General features: G+C 38.7%; 2 protein-coding genes across 4 annotated transcripts in view; one reads left to right on the top strand and one right to left on the bottom strand.

The window, feature by feature from the left end:
- C4H1orf112 (chromosome 4 C1orf112 homolog) overlaps positions 1-13,957 on the top strand; it is a 68,068-nt gene extending 54,111 nt beyond the window's left edge. The window contains exons 20-24 of the mRNA XM_036753468.1: positions 2,289-2,393; positions 5,379-5,459; positions 11,232-11,354; positions 12,706-12,891; positions 13,660-13,957. Coding sequence (XP_036609363.1) covers positions 2,289-2,393; positions 5,379-5,459; positions 11,232-11,354; positions 12,706-12,891; positions 13,660-13,692 — 528 coding nt within the window. The 3' untranslated portion in view covers positions 13,693-13,957. The remainder of the gene's footprint in view (positions 1-2,288; positions 2,394-5,378; positions 5,460-11,231; positions 11,355-12,705; positions 12,892-13,659) is intronic.
- The window catches only part of SCYL3 (SCY1 like pseudokinase 3), a 32,950-nt gene continuing 27,382 nt past the window's right edge, over positions 13,000-18,567 (bottom strand). For 2 of the 3 annotated variants that reach the window (XM_036753464.1, XM_036753465.1), the window contains exons 10-13: positions 17,931-18,118; positions 16,528-16,699; positions 14,430-15,112; positions 13,012-13,673 (exon numbers count right to left, since the gene is read on the bottom strand). In XM_036753464.1, coding sequence (XP_036609359.1) covers positions 13,608-13,673; positions 14,430-15,112; positions 16,528-16,699; positions 17,931-18,118 — 1,109 coding nt within the window. In that variant the 3' untranslated portion in view covers positions 13,012-13,607. Of the gene's footprint in view, positions 13,674-14,429; positions 15,113-16,527; positions 16,700-17,930; positions 18,119-18,567 lie in introns of all 3 variants that reach the window. The other variant, XM_036753463.1, reaches the window with a different exon arrangement.

An 18,567-nucleotide genomic window follows, 5' to 3' on the forward strand; every position in this document is an offset into this window, starting at 1 on the left:
CAAAGGCAGCAGATTGTGGGAGTAATGTAAGGCCGAGGCTCAGCATGGCAGTATGGGCAGTAGGTTAAGAGGACAAGGGAGTCAAGAAAAGTGGACAGTGTAAAGTTGAATTAGTTCATCAAAGGGTCAAGATGGGGAAGGGAAGAGGGTTCAGCCAGTGCAATGGTGATGGCCTGGGAAAGAAGCAAAGGGTTAACAGTCATTTTCTTAGTGCAGAATGTATCCAAAAGAATGAATAATTTAACAATGTCTGCTGACTTACCTTCTAGGACCCTAGCATATTCTGGGCTTTTGGATAATTAAATGTATTTTTGGATGTAAAAGAGTCACCTTATTGGAATAGAGTAAATTTCTTTTTCTAAAGTGTAATGTAGTATATCAAATGAACAAGCATGTATTAAGTCCCTTGTATATTCCACATACTGTGGCAATCACTAGAGCTACAAAGAGAGGCCAAAAAACAAAATAGTTTTTGCCTGCAAGGAGTTTACAGTCTAATGAGGACAGCATGCCAACAACTATGTACAAATCAAGTTAGGTGCAGGATAAATTGGAGGTCAGCACAAAGAGAAGGCACTAGTATTAAGGGGGAGTGGAAAAGCCTTCTTGTAAAAGGTTGGATTTTACCTGGGACTTGAAACAAGCCAAGAGGCAGAGATGAGGAGGGAGAGAATTCTAGGCATGGGGGTAATAGCCTGTGAAAATGTTCATTAGGAGATGGGGTGTCTTGTGGAAAAAAGTAGAAGGAAGGCTGGTATCACTGGATCACTGAACTCTTGAAGGGATGTAAGACATAAGGAGAATGGAAAGTAGGAAGACGCCTGGTTATGAAGGGCTTCAGAAGCCAAAGGTTTGTATATTTAATCCTGGCGTTAATAGGGAGCCACTGGAGTTGATTGAATGGAAGGGTGATCTGGGCTTTAGAAAGACCAATTTGACAGCAGAGAGGAAGATGGATTGTAGTAGAGAGAAATTTAGGACAGGAGACCAACCCAAAAGCAATGGGACTTGTCTAGGCAGATGGTGATGGCCTTCACCAAGGTGCTGATGGTTCCAGAAGAGAGAAAGGGGTGTATACAAGAGCTGTTATGAAGATAAAAATTATAGGCCTTAGCACTAGAATGGATATGGGTAGAAAGAGTCAGGAGCCACAGATAACATCCAGTTGCAAGCCTGGGTGATTGCGCAGATGCTGGTGCCTTTGACAACCTATTTTTTGTAGGTCCTTAGAAATGAAACAGGCAAAGAATCTGTATTGGATGAAAATCTTTTTCTCACCTTGTTTTGACCTCATTTCACATTTATTTGATTTAAGATGCTCATCAATCCCTAAGACCAGAATTGAAAAGATGTGAATTCCAAAGTTTGTATCTATGCATAGCTATCAACGTTTGACTAAAAAAATTATTTGTTTTGCCTTTACTCCCAAGTGCTCTAAAGGTTTCAATTAGAGAGAGAGAGAGAGAGAGAGTGTATGTGTGTAGGAAGAACCTTAAAACTTACTGTAAATTGAGTTATAAATTGTGAATTTGAGGCTCTGGGGATGTGTTTTTCTAATGGTTGTGCAGAATTTGGTGGACCTCAAATTATTATCTGAGTCAATTGTACTTTATTCTTATTATTGAAGAAATAACTTTGTTCCAAAAAAGCTAAAGATTTTTTTTTCCAAAAAAATTTTTATTTTGCCCGAGTTGTTCCTAGTGAATGTAAAAATTCATCAGGGCACAAAATTTACTATGATTTTGGATTATTAGATGTTTATGTTAAAAATTGTGAATAGTGAGAAAATTGAATTATAGAATATTTTAAAAGAAATTAATATTTTTAACCAACATAAGAATTAAGCTTATAAAGAATAATCAATTACATACTTACATGGATGCCTTATTTTGTCAATGTGTGGTGTTCCCTCCAGAGATTCTGATCACAAGGCTTCACTGCCTGGCCATCCTGTGCAACTTTTGGCCTTGCCCACCTGTAAGTTTGTCATTGGGAGTCTACCAAGTGAGCTGGGGACTTCCCTTGATTTCTCTAGACATTACAAGAAAACTACTGGTACACAGTCTTTCCGCAGGTTATCCTTATTACACGACCAGTTCATCTTTTCCTCATACGTTTCTTTGATGACACCTTTACTTTGCTGCTTGTGAATCTCTTGTTTGAAAATGTTGCAGGTTACTCTATGTCTTTTGAAATATAAAAATAATAAAACATAATCCATTGTTGATCTTACATTAACTGAGGCCTTTTTTTTCCCCTTTGTCTAATAAGCTCTTCTCTTCTTGCAGGAAAGAATTTTACCTAGTTTGCCTTCCATTTTTACCTTGCTGTTGACTGATAAGAGTTGGCTGATAGAACAGCATACCTTGGAGGCATTTACAGATTTTGCAGAGGTAAGTGTAAGACTAGTTCAATTGGATGAATTCACTAATATTTTTTATTAAACCAATAAATAACTACTGTATCGTATGAGAATTTTCTGTCTTCAGTAACTGGTGGGTTGTACATGAACCTTAGTGGTACCTGTTTCTGGTCCTTCATTTAGAGCATAGCACTAATTAGACCAAAGTCATTAGTTAGGTCTGGTTCACTTCCTGAGGGAAATCTTGTTACACAGCCACAGATTGCAAGGCTTCTTACATATAAACACATTTGACTATAAAGGCTACCAGAGGTGTCAGTATGATTAGCCAATAGCAACTTCATCCCTTTAAGAAGAAAAACAATTTAATGAGCATGTTTTGAGGGGGCAGAGCCAAGAAGAGCTGAGTAAAGGGAACATTTTTTTCAAAGCTCTTCTTAACATTCTCCTCTAAACAACTTTAAAAAGCATGTCAAATTGAATTCTAAGAAGCATAATGAACAAGTCAAAGTGAGCCATTTTCCAATCCAGGATAGAGAGAGAGGTCTGCAGCACTGAGGTGGGGGCTGGCCAGAAGTGACTCCAGCACTGGGCCTTGGAGGTGGTAGAAATAGTAGCACCGGTGTCCAGTGTCCAGAGATGGTGAGGGGATTAAACACCTGATCAGAAAGTGGGTATAAGACTGGGTTACGTTTGGCATCTCCTTTAACCGTCATCCAATTCTGGGTTGCGTGGCTTCCTATGGATAATGGGTATTATATTGCTTGTCTTTAATGAGTGAGGAAGGGGTTGGAGGGTGGACAAAAAAGTTGGAACTGAAAGCAATTTTTTTTTAAATATATTTTTTATTTTTGGTTTACAACACTCAGTTCCACAGGTTTTGGGGTTCCAAATTTTCTCCCCCTCTCTCTCCTCCCCCAAGACGGCATGCAATCCAATATGGGTTCTACATATACTTTCCCATTAAACTTACACAGTAGTCAAGTTGTAAAGAAGAATCACAACCAATGGAATGAATCATGAGAAAGAAGAAACAAAACCAAAAAAGAAGAAAAAAAGAGAGAGAGCAAATAGTTTGCCTCAGTTTGCATTCAGACTCCGTAATTCTTTCTTGGGATATGCACAGCTCTCTCCATCGTGAGTCTTTTGGAGCTGTCCTAGAACCTTGCATTGTTGAGAAGAGCCAAGTCTATCAGAGTTAGTCATCACAGATATCGTGTGTCTGTAATAGTGTGGAATGTTCTCCTGGTTCTGCTCCCCTCATTCAGCTTCAGATCATGTAGGTCTTTCCAGGTTATTATGAAGTCCATATCTTCCCTAGTTCTTATAGCACAACAGTATTCCATTATGTTCATATGCCACAACTTGTTCAGCCATTCCCCAGTTGATGGGCATCCCCTTGATTTCCAGTTCTTTGCCACCACAAAAAGAGCTGCTATAAATATTTTCATACATACTGGTCCATTTCCCACTTCTATGATCTCTTTGGGATACAGCCCTAGAAGTGGTATTGTGAAAGCAGTTTTTTTAAAAGCACAGTATAAATGGCAACTATTATTATATATTTAAAAAGAGCTTGTTCCAATAATGATTGACTAGTGAAATTATTTTATCTTGGAATAGGTTGCTTTTCAAATGGAAACACTGAAGGTTCTATTATTCTCCTTCAGATTTTGCGGGCTTTAAGAACATCCATTGTCATTTAATGCAGGGATGCTGTTGTTCAGTCATTTCAGTTGTGTCCAACTCTTCGTGGCCCATTTGAGGCTTTCTTGACAAAGATTCTGGACTAGTTTGCCAGTTCCTTCTCCAGCTTATTTACAGATGAGGAAATTAATGACTTGCCCACAGCTAGTAAGTGTCTGAGGCTGGATTTGAACTCTGGAAGATGAGTCTTCCTGATTCTAAGCCCAGCACTCTATATACTGTGCCACCTAGCTGCCCAGTGCAGGAATAGAGAGCCTGGATTTTGCAGAACCACTGTCGCACATTAAAGGCCACATGCAAGTAAACAGCAGCTTAACTGATGAGATGCCATTTAGTTGAAAGGTTGCGCAATATAAAATTATTCAATATATGCATCAAATAATACATTTATTTCACCAAAGGGAGGTAAAAAGGAACAGAAGAAATTCCTTGAAAGCAAGAGTGTTACCTTAATTAGTGTCTTTGTAAACCTTACAGCATCAACATTGCACACAAGAAAAACTTAAGTGTTGTTTGAATGAATGAAGAGAAATTAAAGAGTGAGAAAGACATTTGTTCAGTAAACATTTTTTTAGTTGCTTCCTGTGTATCAGGGGCCTTGCTAGGTGCTAAGAATACAAAGGCAGCAGAGTTTCTGATGTCAAATAGCTTACATAAAGTCATATGTAATATATAAATAAGAAGGAAAAGACATATACAGAAAAGGGTTACTGCACCATGGCAAGACCTTTTCAGACATAACGTCCCCCCAACAAAAGTCTTTTCAAAATTGTCTCATCAAAACATTTTTATAACCAAAGCCACTTTAAGATTACACATCCTTTCTGTGACATTATTTGAACAATTACCTGAATCACAAATTGAATTCAACCCCAGTAGTGTTAATTGTCCTGTGTGACAGTCTGCTTATTTTGTTTATAGCATTTTTTTTTTTGCAGGGGGAAGGCAGGGCAATTGGGGTTAAGTGACTTGCCCAAGGTCACACAACTAGTGTGTCAAGTGTCTGAGGCTGGATTTGAACTCCAGGGCCGGTGGCTCCACTGCGCCACCTTGCTGCCCCTATAGCATTTTTTAAAAGAGCCAAGTGACTCCTGTAACATTACTTCCCCAATGTGTTTTTATTTCTCTAGTTAATGCTGTTAGGCAGACATTCCTATATAATAGGACAGCACTGGTATCCATTAGAGACAGGACCTGAACCCAGGGTTTCATGACACCCTTTTTATCTGTTACTCCACACTGTTTCTTATGATTTGTTGTAATACAATGAAAAAAGTACTGATAACTTGTTTAAAATATTTATCAACAGGGAACAAACCATGAAGATATAGTTCCACAGTGTCTTAATTCTGAAGAAACTAAGAACAAGGTTATATGCTTTCTAGAGAAGGTATTTTATTTATAGAGCCAAAATATAGACCTATTTTGTGTTCACTTTTATATAAACTTTCTGTGAAATATTATAAATGTAATACCTTGAAGGTTTCCTTTTAGTTAAATTTATTTTGAATAATGCATGCCTGCTTATCACTTTATTTGTATTCTATTTTATATAACAATATTAAAAAAAACCTTATTTTTCTTTGAGATCCCCAAATAGTATTAGACTGCTCCTTGTATTCTTTCCATTCATAATCATTTTATGTTTTCTGGAAGAGAGCTCGTCCGTAGTCCCTTTCTGCAGTGTCATTTGTTCTTTCTTTCAGCAAAGCATGGCAGCTCGTTGGATATGGGGGGTGAGGGATAGGAAGGAGTTAAGGATGACCCATGGGTTACAAAGGCTGCTAGGATGGGCTTTCGATTATCTTAATGCCAATCAGTTGACTCTCATCCCTGTGTATCCACCCTAATCTCTTTACTGAATTCTCTCCATTCTTTCATTTCCAATTGTCTGCCCAAACACTCCATCTGTATTTCTCATAAATATTTCAAATGGAACTCCTCAGCTTACTCATTAAAGTCTCCCCTCCTCCACATTTCTCTCCTTTATCCTAGTTTATAATCATAATTCTATGTCATGATCTACAACTCTTCTCTCTTCCTCACATCTAGTCAGCTGCCAGGGTTTGTCAATTCTGCTTCCATAATGTCTTTTCTATCTTTCCACTTCTTTTTACTTTCATGACCACTATCTTGGTTCAGGTCTTATCACCTGCTGCCCAAATTATTGTAATAGCCTTATAATCAGTCTCTCCTGTGCCACTTTCTCCCCTTTCCAATCAGTTCTCCACTCAGTTTTCAATATAGTGTTCCTAAGGCAAAGGTCTGATCAAAAAATTGCCATTGCTCAAAAGTCTTGCTTTCTAGGCTTATTTCACGCTGTCCTTCGAAGATACATTCAGCATTCAAGATAGTGCTTCTGGGCATTGACAAAAGCTGTCCCTCCTTTTTTTTTTTTTTTTTTCGAAAAACAAAGTTTATTGAAGTTTCACCATATTGGGTAGACTCCTGGGGAACCTAAGCATTTGTGATGCTGATGCCAGTGGGCCAGAACAGTCTGAGCTGAGCTAGATTGAATCTGAGCCCTTTTTCATTTTTCTAGGCTCAGGTCAGTTCAGGGAAGTAACGTTTTCTCAGTGAAGCTTTTCTTGATCTCTGCCATGTTTTCCCCCACCCAGCTGTTAATCTTCTTTCCTTCCTATAATTATATTCCCTTGTAATAATATTTTTCTATGGAGAGGTTTTTTTTCTCCTTGGGAAGATGTAAACTCCTTAAAGTCAAGGTTAGTTTCATTTTTGTCCATGTACCTTAGCAGTGTCTTGTATGTAATTGACACTTGGTAGATTATTTATTGAATTGAATAATGAGACACCAATTAGATTTTGAAGCTAAATGAAGTGAAAAAAATGTATTTCATGTAATTTGTACTTGGGTTGTCCTGAAAACTTTTCTGGTTGAAGATATACTCTTTTTTTAATTTAAATTTATTTAATATATTTAGTTTTCAGCATTGATTTTCATATGAGTTCGAATTAAGAATTTTCTCCCCATTTCTACCCTCCCCCCACTCCAAGATGGCGTATATTTTGGTTGCCCTATTCCCCAGTCAGCCCTCCCTTCTGTCACCCCACTCCCCTCCCATCCCCTTTTCCCTTCCTTTCTTGTAGGGCAAGATAAATTTCTACGCCCCATTGCCTATGTATATAATTTCCTCGTTGCATGCAAAAACTTTTTTTTTTGTTTTTGAACATCTGTTTTTAAAACTTTGAGTTCCAAATTCTCTCCCCTCTTCCCTCCCCACCCACCCTCCCTAAGAAGGCAAGTGATTCAACATAGGCCACATGCGTATCTTATGTAAAACCCTTCCACAATACTCATGTTGTGAAAGACTAACTATACTTTGCTCCTTCCTAACCTATCTGCCTTTATTGAATTTTCTCCCTTGACCCTGTCCCTTTTTGAAAGTGTTTGGTTTTGATTTCCTCCTCCCCCATCTGCCCTCCTTTCTATCATCCCCCTTTTTTATCTTCCTCCTCCTTTCCTGTGGGTTAAGATACCCAATTGGGTGTGTATGGTATTCCCTCCTCAGGTCAAATCCGATGAGAGCAAGATTCACTCATTCCCCCTCACCGGCCCCTCTTCCCTTCCTACAGAACTGCTTTTTCTTGCCACATTTATGCGAGATAATTTACCCCATTTTATCTCTCCCTTTTTCCCTCTCTCACTATATTCCTCTCTCATCCCTTAATTTGATTTGATTTGATTTTTTTAGATATCATCCCTTCATGTTCAACCCATCCTGTGCCCTCTGTCTATATATATGTATGTATATGTGTGTATATATATGTATGTATGTATGTATATATATGTGTGTGTGTGTCTATATATGTATATACATGTATATACACCCACATACATATACACATACATACAAACACACACATATATATACATACACACACATATATATATACATACATATATATGTATGTATGTATATATATATGCATATTCCCTTCAGCTACCCTAATATTGAGGTCTCATGAATCATGCACATCATCTTTCCATGTAGGAATATAGACAAAACAGTTCAACTTTAGTAAGTCCCTTGTGATTTCTTTCTCTTGTTTACCTTTTCATGCTTCTCTTCATTCTTGTGTTTGAAAGTCAAATTTTCTATTCAGCTCTGGTCTTTTCACTGAGAAAGCTTGAAAGTCCTCTATTTTATTGAAAGTCCATATTTTGCCTTGGAGCATGATACTCAGTTTTGCTGGGTAGGTGATTCTTGGTTTTAATCCTAGCTCCACTGACCTCCAGAATATTGTATTCCAAGCCCTTCAATCTCTTAATGTAGAAGCTGCTAGATCTTAGGTTATTCTGATTGTGTTTCCACACTACTCAAATTGTTTCTTTCTGGCTGCTTGCAGTGTTTTCTCCTTGATCTGGGAGCTCTGGAATTTGGCAACAATAATCCTAGGAGTTTTCTTTTTGGGATCTTTTTCAGGAGGTGATCAGTGGATTCTTTCAATTTCTATTTTACCCTGTGGCTCTAGAATATCAGGGCAGTTTTCCTTGATAATTTCTTGAAAGATGATATCTAGGCTCTTTTTTTGATCCTGGCTTTCAGGTAGTCCAATAATTTTTAAATTATCTCTCCTGGATCTATTTTCCAGGTCAGTGGTTTTTCCAATGAGATATTTCACAATCTTCCATTTTTTCATTCCTTTGGTTCTGTTTGATAATATTTTGATTTCTCATCAAGTCACTAGCTTCCACTTTCTCCAATCTAATTTTTAAGGTAGTATTTTCTTCAGTGGTCTTTTGGAACTCCTTTTCCAATTGGCTAATTCTGCCTTTCAAGGCATTCTTCTTCTCATTGGCTTTTTGGAGCTCCTTTGCCATTTGAGTTAGTTTTTAAGGTGTTGTTTTCTTCAGTATTTTTTTGTGTATCTTTTTGGGTCTCCTTTAGCAAGTCATTGACTTGTTTTTCATGGTTTTCTCACATCATTCTCATTTCTCTGCAAGCCTGCTGTGATCTGCCACTTAATTTCTCCCACCAGGTGGGTCTGGGGCCAGAAGCAACTGCAGCTGTAGTTCTGTAGCTGCACCACCTCTGCTGCCCCTGGGGTGGTGGCCCAACTGCAAACTCCTTACACTCTGTTCCTGCAGCTTTTCCCACTAACCTCTGTTGTCTTTGGTGTTTGTGGGTTGAGAAGTCTGGTAACTGCCACAGCTCACTGATTCAGGGTGCTAGGGCCTGTTCCTCCCGGTCTGGTTGGTCCTGCCACCGCCCATGCTGGGCTCCGCTCCCCTCCACTCTCAGCTCAGTGCTTGGTAGACCTCACCCAGCGACCATCCAGGCTGTCCTGGGCTGGAGCCCTGCTTCCCTCTGCTGTTTTGTGGGTTCTGCAGTTCTTCTCTGTAGTCTTTGGTGTTTGTGGGTTGAGAAGTCTGGTGACTGCCACAGCTCACTGATTCAGGGAGCTAGAGCCCTGAACATATACTCTTTAAGTTGTGTGATACCACAATGTGTATAAGCACGAAAGATGAGTAGGTATGGGAAAATAATCCTTTTTACTTGTGTCCTAAATCTAACTTATGCCTAGTTCTTTTCCTTTGTAATACTATAGTGTTTGCTTTTTTCCCCCAAGAAAGTATTATATAAAATCCATTTAATAGTCTATAGACTTTTTAACATACAGCTTTAGAAGAAATTAATGAAAATTATTTGATCTGGATTTGTGAAATATCACATATTCTCATTTCTCTTGACAGTCTGTTAACATACATGATATGCCCAAAGCGACACCCCAATCTCTTCTGTTTTCTGGTCCAAATATGCCTAATATTTTTATCATCCTTATAATTTTTTACAAACCTAAATTCAGCCCAGGCTTTAATCTTCCTGATACTATTTTTACCCTTCTTTTACCTTTCTTTTGTATATACCTTCATTATGTATGCCCCTTCCTTTGTACATAAAGTTTTCATTTGAGCTCATCAGTGACCCTTCTGTAAGACCCAGTCTCCTTAGATGCTTCCTCCTTTCCTTCTTCTTCAGCGTTCTTTACAGCTAAGTTTTCAAAATTTCACTTTTGAGACCTTCACAGTTCTTCTGAACTGCTTTCCTAAAATTTAAAGAATGTTGAAACTCAGTGCTAGTAAGGACCTCAAAGTCATGCAGTCCAACCTTTAAGAAAACACCAGTCTGACGTCTGTTCTAACAAATGGTCATCCAGCCACTGCTCAAAGACCTTAAGTGGTGGGGAACATGACTCTTATGAGGCAACCCAAACCATTTCTAAACAGTTCTTAACATTTTGAAAGTTTTTCCTAAGATTGAATCAAAATATAGTCCCCTGAACCACTGTTTAGCCATTAGGGATGGAACAGGACAGGCTTGAGTCCTCTTCCACCTAACAACCCTACTTTCTACCTTGACATCAGAAAGACACATTTGACTTTGCTCAGATTTTCTTCTTTGGTTATCAAGAAGTCTATGAAAGCAGAGACATGAGGTGGAATATCATGTATGAGAAAGAGTAAGCAGGCCCATTTGCCTAAAATATAAAGTGTGTGTGGGGATGTAGTAACACTTGAGTCTAAAAAGATGGACTAGAGGCAGCTCATTAAGATTTTAAATGCTGAACAGGAATTTATTCTAGAGCCCCAGTGAGTGACTGAGGGGTATCAAACTGGCAGCTCTGGACTAGAGAGGGAGAGACTGGAAAAAAGGAAAGCAATGAGACTATTGGAGGGACAGAGCTCTGATCTAGGAGGGAGCTGTAGGAGTAAAGGAGTGGATACTGCTTTTGCAGAGCCATGGATATCCATGTTTCTGTTTTTGACATAGTGCCCCTTCTGCTCTCTCTGATCTTAAACCATTTTTGAGTTTTGAGTTCCATCTCACAAAGTCTTACATGATCACAGTGTCCCAAGGTTGGAAGAGATTTCAGGTCATCTAGTTCAAACTCTTTTTCCTCAAGCTTGAATCATCTTTACATTCCCTGACAGTTGGTGTGTGCAGTGCATTGCACCAGGCACCTGTGGTAATGTACTTACTTTAATTGCATTCTTTGTCTTTTCATTTGGTACCATTAAAAATAAACATTTGTGCATGTGTATTAAAACCGTTATCTTTACTGTTTGACTCTTACATTGAATGGTTCCTAGTAATAGGCTGCATGTGCTTATGTTGCGTTTTTGTGGCCTTTCTCACAGACTGGACTGGTAGATGAAACAGCACGTGCCAGAGTGGACCGGATTAAGCAGGAAAAGCAAATCTTAAATGGATACTTTGTTAAAATAAAGGTTGAAAGAGAAAGATGTTTGTCAACTTTACAGGTATGTGCCTCTTCATTCAAACTTTTAATTGGTCAGAGGATGGAAAAATTATGAAACAAGGAACCTAAGTACCACTAGGTGCTAACAATAGTATTATCAGATACATTTCACAAGCCACAGACCCTTTCACTCACTACTCTTCACATAGAGCCTTTTTGTACTGCTCAGCGGCAAAGAGAATGAGTTAAGCATGAGTTAGCAGTTTAGGCTCCTTAGTCTATGGATTTTGTTTTAATGAGTTATAAAACAGTCCTGTACTTATTACATTGGAACCTTTTTATCATACTTCCTCACCATCAAGCACTAAAAAGTTGAATCATTGTATTTCCTATCTGTGATGATATGGAGAACATGAAATTTCCCACACACACACTGCAGCAAATAATTTTTTTACAGATTGACTTCATTTTATATTCCAAACTTAATAAGGTTATTTAGAGCCAAGTCTGGTGAGTTGAGACTATTGAAAACAGGATTATCCAGTTGGTTGATGCTCCTTTTGGTTAAAAATGATGTGCCACCATAAAGCAACAGGATTGGATCAGGGGTAGATTTTATCACAATAAATTCCCTAAGCCTGTCTCCACGTTGCTGTTAACCTCTTAATTGCCAACTCTAATGGCTTTTTTTTTCAGTCTTTATCATTCCTGACCTCAGTTGCAACCATAGACATTATTAATCCCCATTTCCTGGATATTTTCTCCTTTCTAGATTTTAATGACACATTTCTGAGTTCTCCTGCTTGTCTAACCTACCATTCAGCTGCCAAAATGATTTTCCTAAAGTATAGGGCTAACCACCTTACTGTCCTACTCAGAGCTCCCTGTTATTTTCAGGATCAGTACACTTCTTTTAGGCTTTTAAAGCCCTCCATACACTTGGTAATACTGGATTATTTGTTCCTCATATACTCTCCACCTCTGAGCCTTTTGCTGTATAGAACTTGCGTGTTTCCCTCATTAGAATGTCAGGCCCATAATGTTTAATAAATGCTTGCTAAAACTTCACTGATTTTACTATTTACAGCTTGAGAGAAGTGGACCATTGGCTAAAGTTTGAATATAACATTTTTGTTGTAATGGCAAAAGCATTTAGGATAGGGGTAAGGCCTGGACCTGTGATTTCATTGGGATTAGGGAATTCCCTCTACTAAAGAAGGTTGGCACCTTTCTGTAACGTACTTGGGTCACTTAGCCAGTATCTGTCTAAGGCAAGACTTGAATCCAAGTCTTCCTGGCTCCAAGGGAAGTTCTCTCTCCTCTATGCCATTAATAAACAGGCTCTGACTTTTATTATAATGAAGCTACATTCTAAAATGAACAGATGGATATATGATAATCCTCATTCACAGCCCTGTGCCAAGAGAATACGGCAGGAGTTTCCCCTGGAAGAGGAGTACAGGTCAACATTGCAAACAGCAGAAGGGGCCTTAGAAACAGTTCAGTTATTGCTGCAAAGATCTCCTGCTCCTGGTTGGCTAACAGCGAAACTAGAGGAGCTACAAACAAAGATAAATACATTAAGAAGTTGTGCACAGGTAGGATTTTGCCATTAAAATCATGTAAAATGAGTATTATCTTGATTGTATTGCATATGTGAAAATGTGGATGTAATTATGTGTCTTTTATGACAAGCAGCTGAGAATAGACTTGAAAATAATTTTTTATTGGTTATGTTTAGAGAATAGAAGTGATGTTCTCATTAAGAACTTTGGTGTCTTTTAGAACAGTCCACAAAAGGGCCAGGTTCACATAGGACCTCATCATATAGCTGTACATATAAATAAATAAATAAGTTGCCCAAATATCTGAAATATTTCATGTACGCTCTAAGTGAGCCATTAACGGTGGGACTTATTCTTCTGGCTATAGAAAAAAAAATGGCACAAAATTAAGTTAGAAACTAAAATTTTTGTATTTATTATCTTCAGTTTTCTAGAATTGTCCTGGAAAAATAAAAAATACAACCTTTACTTTCCACAGCCACTTGTTCTTCATGGAATATGGCCTTAGATACAATAGGTCCTTTCTCCTGGAATCCAGTGGTGTGAACTTTATTTCCACCCATGGCTTTTAGCATAGGTCTCAGTTACTCCACAGCAGTTGGCACAAACTGGGAAAAAAAGCTTCCTGGTACAGGAAAAATAGGCTCTGTTTGATCATCATGACCTCTCTTGTTAGGTGCCTGCTGTTGAGGTAATAATTTGTAAAACCAATATAGAAAATCTTTCTTGAGTCCACATCATGCTAGTTGTCACCAGCTACTATCATCTTCTTCCCAATTTAATTCCTCCTCTTCTCCCCAGCCTTCAGCTTCTCCCTGCAATAAGAACAAGTGAAATAAAATACTTTAAGAAGAACTGAATGGGCCACGCTTTACTCTTACATTTTGGAGCCAAAATATAACTTGACATTCTATAAAACCAGATAACCCTTAAGAACTAGGATGGGAATTCTGAAACCTTTGTTAATACTACTAAACCTGAAAAAATGACAAGGTATGTAAACTTTTACTGACTGGTCATTGATTAATTAGCATACCTATTTAATTATTTAGTCTTCTGGCCTAACATAAATCAAGATTAATAAAGCAAGCCCATTTTATTCTCTTTGATCACTTTATTTGTAAAAAAAAGTTAACTGTTATTCAGTGAGTGTCTTTTTCATGCAAATACTTATGAATACCAAAGCAGATTGGCTTGAGCTGCTGTAGAAGAAGAATGAACAAGAAGTTAAAAATGTTCATAATGAAATTTATTTCAGGATATGTACAAAAATTATTGCATTGTGGTTGCTAACTGGATCATAACATGCTGACAACTCTCTCTCCATATTTTAAGGCCTCAATCTTCCTTCTTTAATTCCTAAATTCAATTTGTTTTCTCCATTAATATAAAAAGCAAACTTCCACCTGCAGTGATTCTATCTAATAGCAAAGTTGGTTTAAATCAGTTAACAAATAGACACCTGGTCTGAAAATCCTGGACCAGTAAAGTGAGTACAGCTTTTTTTACTGAAATGATTAGAGGAGAATTTCCTTCCAACACCCTATAATTTAAGAATAAACAATCCTCACCTCAGTAGCTTCGTTTGCAGCAAATTTTGACGAAAATTGCAGCATGGGTGAGGTATCATCTTTGGGAACTCTCCTCTCTGTCCTCAGTTCAGGTAAGATTAGGAAAGCTTCTGAAGGCTTGATTTCTGGGATCATATCAGCAAACCAGTCCAACTCAGGATCTTGGATTGGTTTTCTTTTCACCTGAATAGTATATTCTTCTCCTAAACCAAATTCAGATGGAGCCTTAAGAGACCTCTCTTGTGGCAATTTCATTTGTTTTGAATCGTCCCAGCTTCCTGTGGGGTCAGCCATTGGGAGTGGGTTCACTTTCACAGTCTTGGTCTCCTCTTTGTCTAAAGGAAGGACAATAGTATCTTGCTTCTGCTCTCTGGTAGTACTGGGCCTTGCTGTACTGAGGCCATTCCCTGGAGATGCTTTAGGATCAGCAGGCTCAAAATTATCCCAAGTCTCCTCCAGAGTCAAATTATTAAGTTGAGACCTAGGATTATCACATGATTCTACAGGGAGTATCTGTATGCTGACCATCTGGTTCTCAGAGGACTCCTCAGGCTCACTCCAGTCTGGCCATTCCTCTCCTGATTTTTTAGAATTTGAGCGAATGTTTGTATCATCCCCTGAAGCATTTCTCATTGGTGGGACTCCATTCATGGAGAGCTGAATAGGCTGAGGGGCCTCTTCACCTGTGGGAGAAGTACAATTACAAAGGTAACTGAGGTTCGGGCTTTCTTTACAAGGAATAGAAGTATGAGTAGTTCACATCTGATGATGCTCAATGCTGCAGCTGAAGAAGCTGCATAGATCAGGCTGCTTGGAAAAAGGAGAAGCAGCATTAATGTAACTGTAAGAAGCACAGCATAATCCTGGGTTCAGATTCCAGCTTTACTTCATATTGCCTGTGGGACTGTGGCTGAGTGAGTTAACTACTGTAGTTTCCTCATCTGCAAAATGAGGGATATGGAGCTCCAAAGCCCCTTCCAGTTCTAAAGAAATAACACAATAATAAAATACCCAATCCAAGAGCAGCCTATGAAGTAGTGCAGACCTTGTCTACTTGCAAACTATAGGGAAATGGCTTTATGAATGTCCAATAATTGAACAATTAGGATGTTCTGCTTTTCTTGCCTAGATGCTAAATAGCTATAAAAATAAATTTAACCTACAAACCAGCTTGTAAAGTTCCCTTCTCACCAGACATGGAATGCAGGAGTAAAAAAAAGGCAGTGAGCCAGACACCAAGGTCATTCAGTAGAGATACTTTGGTGGTGCTTTTCTGAAGGTAAGTATGATTTTGAAAAGGGTAGCAAGCAGAAATCAAATCCTAAGCCTTTAAATGAATGTTATCTTTTATAGGTGATTTCCATTTCTAATCACCTAAATGTTCAATTAAAAATTGGCAGTACAGGCAGAAATAGCAAACTGCACTATTTTAAGAAGGTATAGTCCATAAATTAGAAAACTTCTAAAAGCAATCCTGGTCAATGAAAGAACTATGTACTTCTCTGTTCTTCAGTAAGGAAGGAATCCTGACAAATGACAGCTAACAGCTAACATTTATTACACTTATCAGGTTTACAGACTTCTTTCTGCTCATTCCCACAATCTCTAGAAAAGCCCCAGACTAATGAAATATGTCCATTACCACAAGCAGTGTCACCTCCCTTTTACAGAGGAGGGAAACGGAAATTCGTCAAGAAGTAAATTGTCCAAGGTCACTCATCAGGAATGGTGTCACCACCTGACTGTGTATTTCTACACTCAGAAGAGATTGATGTATATTTTCTATGTAGGAGGTGACAGCTCAAGTGACCAATGGCAGACGGAGTAGGCTTTTGATACATATTGCTGATTACCTCAAGTATCTCACATCATCCCAAAACCTGTCTGCATTTCAGGGCAGAAGATAATGGTTGTTCTTTAAAGTATTAGGTTTTCACTTGGACCACATTCATTTGACACCAAGGAGTTGAAATGGATAAAGAAGCTTTTTATCTTTCTGATAAAGGTGGCCAAAGGTGGCTTTCTTGGAGAACATTTAACATGAAGTGACTGGGACCTTTTAAGGACTTCACTCCCTAATCATCTTTCATTTATTTACCTTCTGGGGAAACATCAGCTGTTTTTGTAAAACTTGGTGCTGTGCGTTTGAATATCTTGGTTCTTTCTCCTCCTACGACCACCTCTGGTCCAAGTAGAGAAACCAGCACAGCCAGGCTGTGAAGTGTTATGGCTACGATGGAATCATTGGTATCACGCAGGCCCAGCAAAACCTAGGGCAGAATCCAAATGTTAATGTATAAAAAGTGTTTTTGTGTACATGCAAACAAAAGAAAAAGGATTGCGATGGTTCTCTTTCTCATTTCTCCCTTTCATCAGATTTTTGGCCCCTGCATTCCACTGTTTCCACTCCATCTGAAGGTGGGTTAATTTACAATGATGTTTCTTCTGAGGCCTCCCTTTTCAAAGAATCACAGAACTGGAAAAGACCTTAGCAGGTATCTAGTTCTATGCATACTGGCCAAAGAGGCAGAACCCCTGACCTCCTGAGGCTGCCCAATCTATATTAGCAAGTCTATCATGACTTAAATCCTAAAACTGTTCCCTGAAATTCTCACTTCCTGTTTAGTTCTGTCTGCCCTCTGAGGCTGAACAAGTCTTAACCCTCTTCAGTCCTTCAGATAACTGGTAGAACTCTCTTGAACCCTGAATCTTTCCTCTGGGGTGAACATCCCCAGTTCCTTGAACTCATACAAGGTTGTGACTGTCCTATGGCTTGGGCCTCTTCTAGATCTCTCCAACTCATTATTGGCATTCTTCTTATGCCTCCACTTTAGAGTTTCCCCTGGGAATCTCACACTATAGCTCATGTCTACATTGTCACAGAAGGCATTAGAAGGGGCAAGCTCACAACAAGGACAAATGCGTTCCACGAGTACCCTCTTTCCTACCTCCCAAAACCCTGTGTTGTCATCTCCCATTATCCTTTCATCTCTGATGAAGAACTAAAAACTAGCATGAAGGGACTAGCTTCTCCTTACTCCTGGAAGCTGTCTCTCATGCTGTATTCCAATATCATTAACTCTGGCTGCTATATCAAACTGAACTTAGAATTCACCAAAACTCCCCTTTTCTTCATCAGCATCATTTACAATTGGACCACCAGAATTTATTTCATTTCTAAGAGCTTTTCCTTTAAGTCTTAGTTTACAACTATGAACTAACCTGGCATCTTAATAACGCATTTCTGTGAAGCACTTTGAAAACAAAGTTTTAGCCTAAAGCACATTCCATGAAAGATTGTAATTCTTCTTAAGTTTAGATAGCAGAGGTGAGACTTTTTGCCCGTTACATAAAGCCCACTGTTTCCAGTCCCAGTTTCTTCCCTTTTCCTACTCCCTTTTATCTAAAAACACCCCAAATTATATTAAATTTAACTCAAACAATAGTACACTGCATTCAGTGATTTCCTACTGCTGCTAGTCCTACAGATTTCATTCTGACCTGTGGCAAGATGACTTTTTTCAGCTGCTCCTGAGTGAAGTACTTTGCATAGGCATCTATGTGAGAAAGAAGCACCATCCGGACATGTTCTTCGTGAACTTCAAACAGCTTTAGAAGCACAGGGATCACTCGGGTTTGAAATAGAGCTGGTGAAAGCAAACAGCCTGTCCGTTTTTCTCCCTGCTTATCTATTTTAAGAAATGGTGAATGGTACAAATGAGAAAACATTCCATTTTAATAAAAAAGTAGTAATTGAGCTTTGTATAACTATATAAACTACAAAAGGCAATCCAAATTCTTCCCTGAGATAATCTGGGCTTTTCTGTAACACACTAGACAATGGGCTCTGTTGGACTAGCAGGCTTCTCCCCAACCCATTAAGGCTGGCCTGCCCATGTTCCTTCCAACTATGAAACAAATGATGGATGTTAAAGCCTAGCAGCTCTGCCCCTGCTTCTCCTGACTTTGCCTAGAGCAACAAATCATGGCATTTGCTCTAGGGTCTCCTTGTTGAGAAGAAAGATCATCACTGTTCTCCTTTAAGGGAGATGAAAGGATAATGAAGGATGACATCAGAGGCTTGTCTCTTGTGGGGGGGGGGGGGGTCTGTGTACTGCTGGCAGAGAAGAAAGAACAA

This window comes from Trichosurus vulpecula, chromosome 4 (genome assembly GCF_011100635.1).
Source record: "Trichosurus vulpecula isolate mTriVul1 chromosome 4, mTriVul1.pri, whole genome shotgun sequence".
Lineage (NCBI taxonomy): Eukaryota > Metazoa > Chordata > Mammalia > Diprotodontia > Phalangeridae > Trichosurus > Trichosurus vulpecula.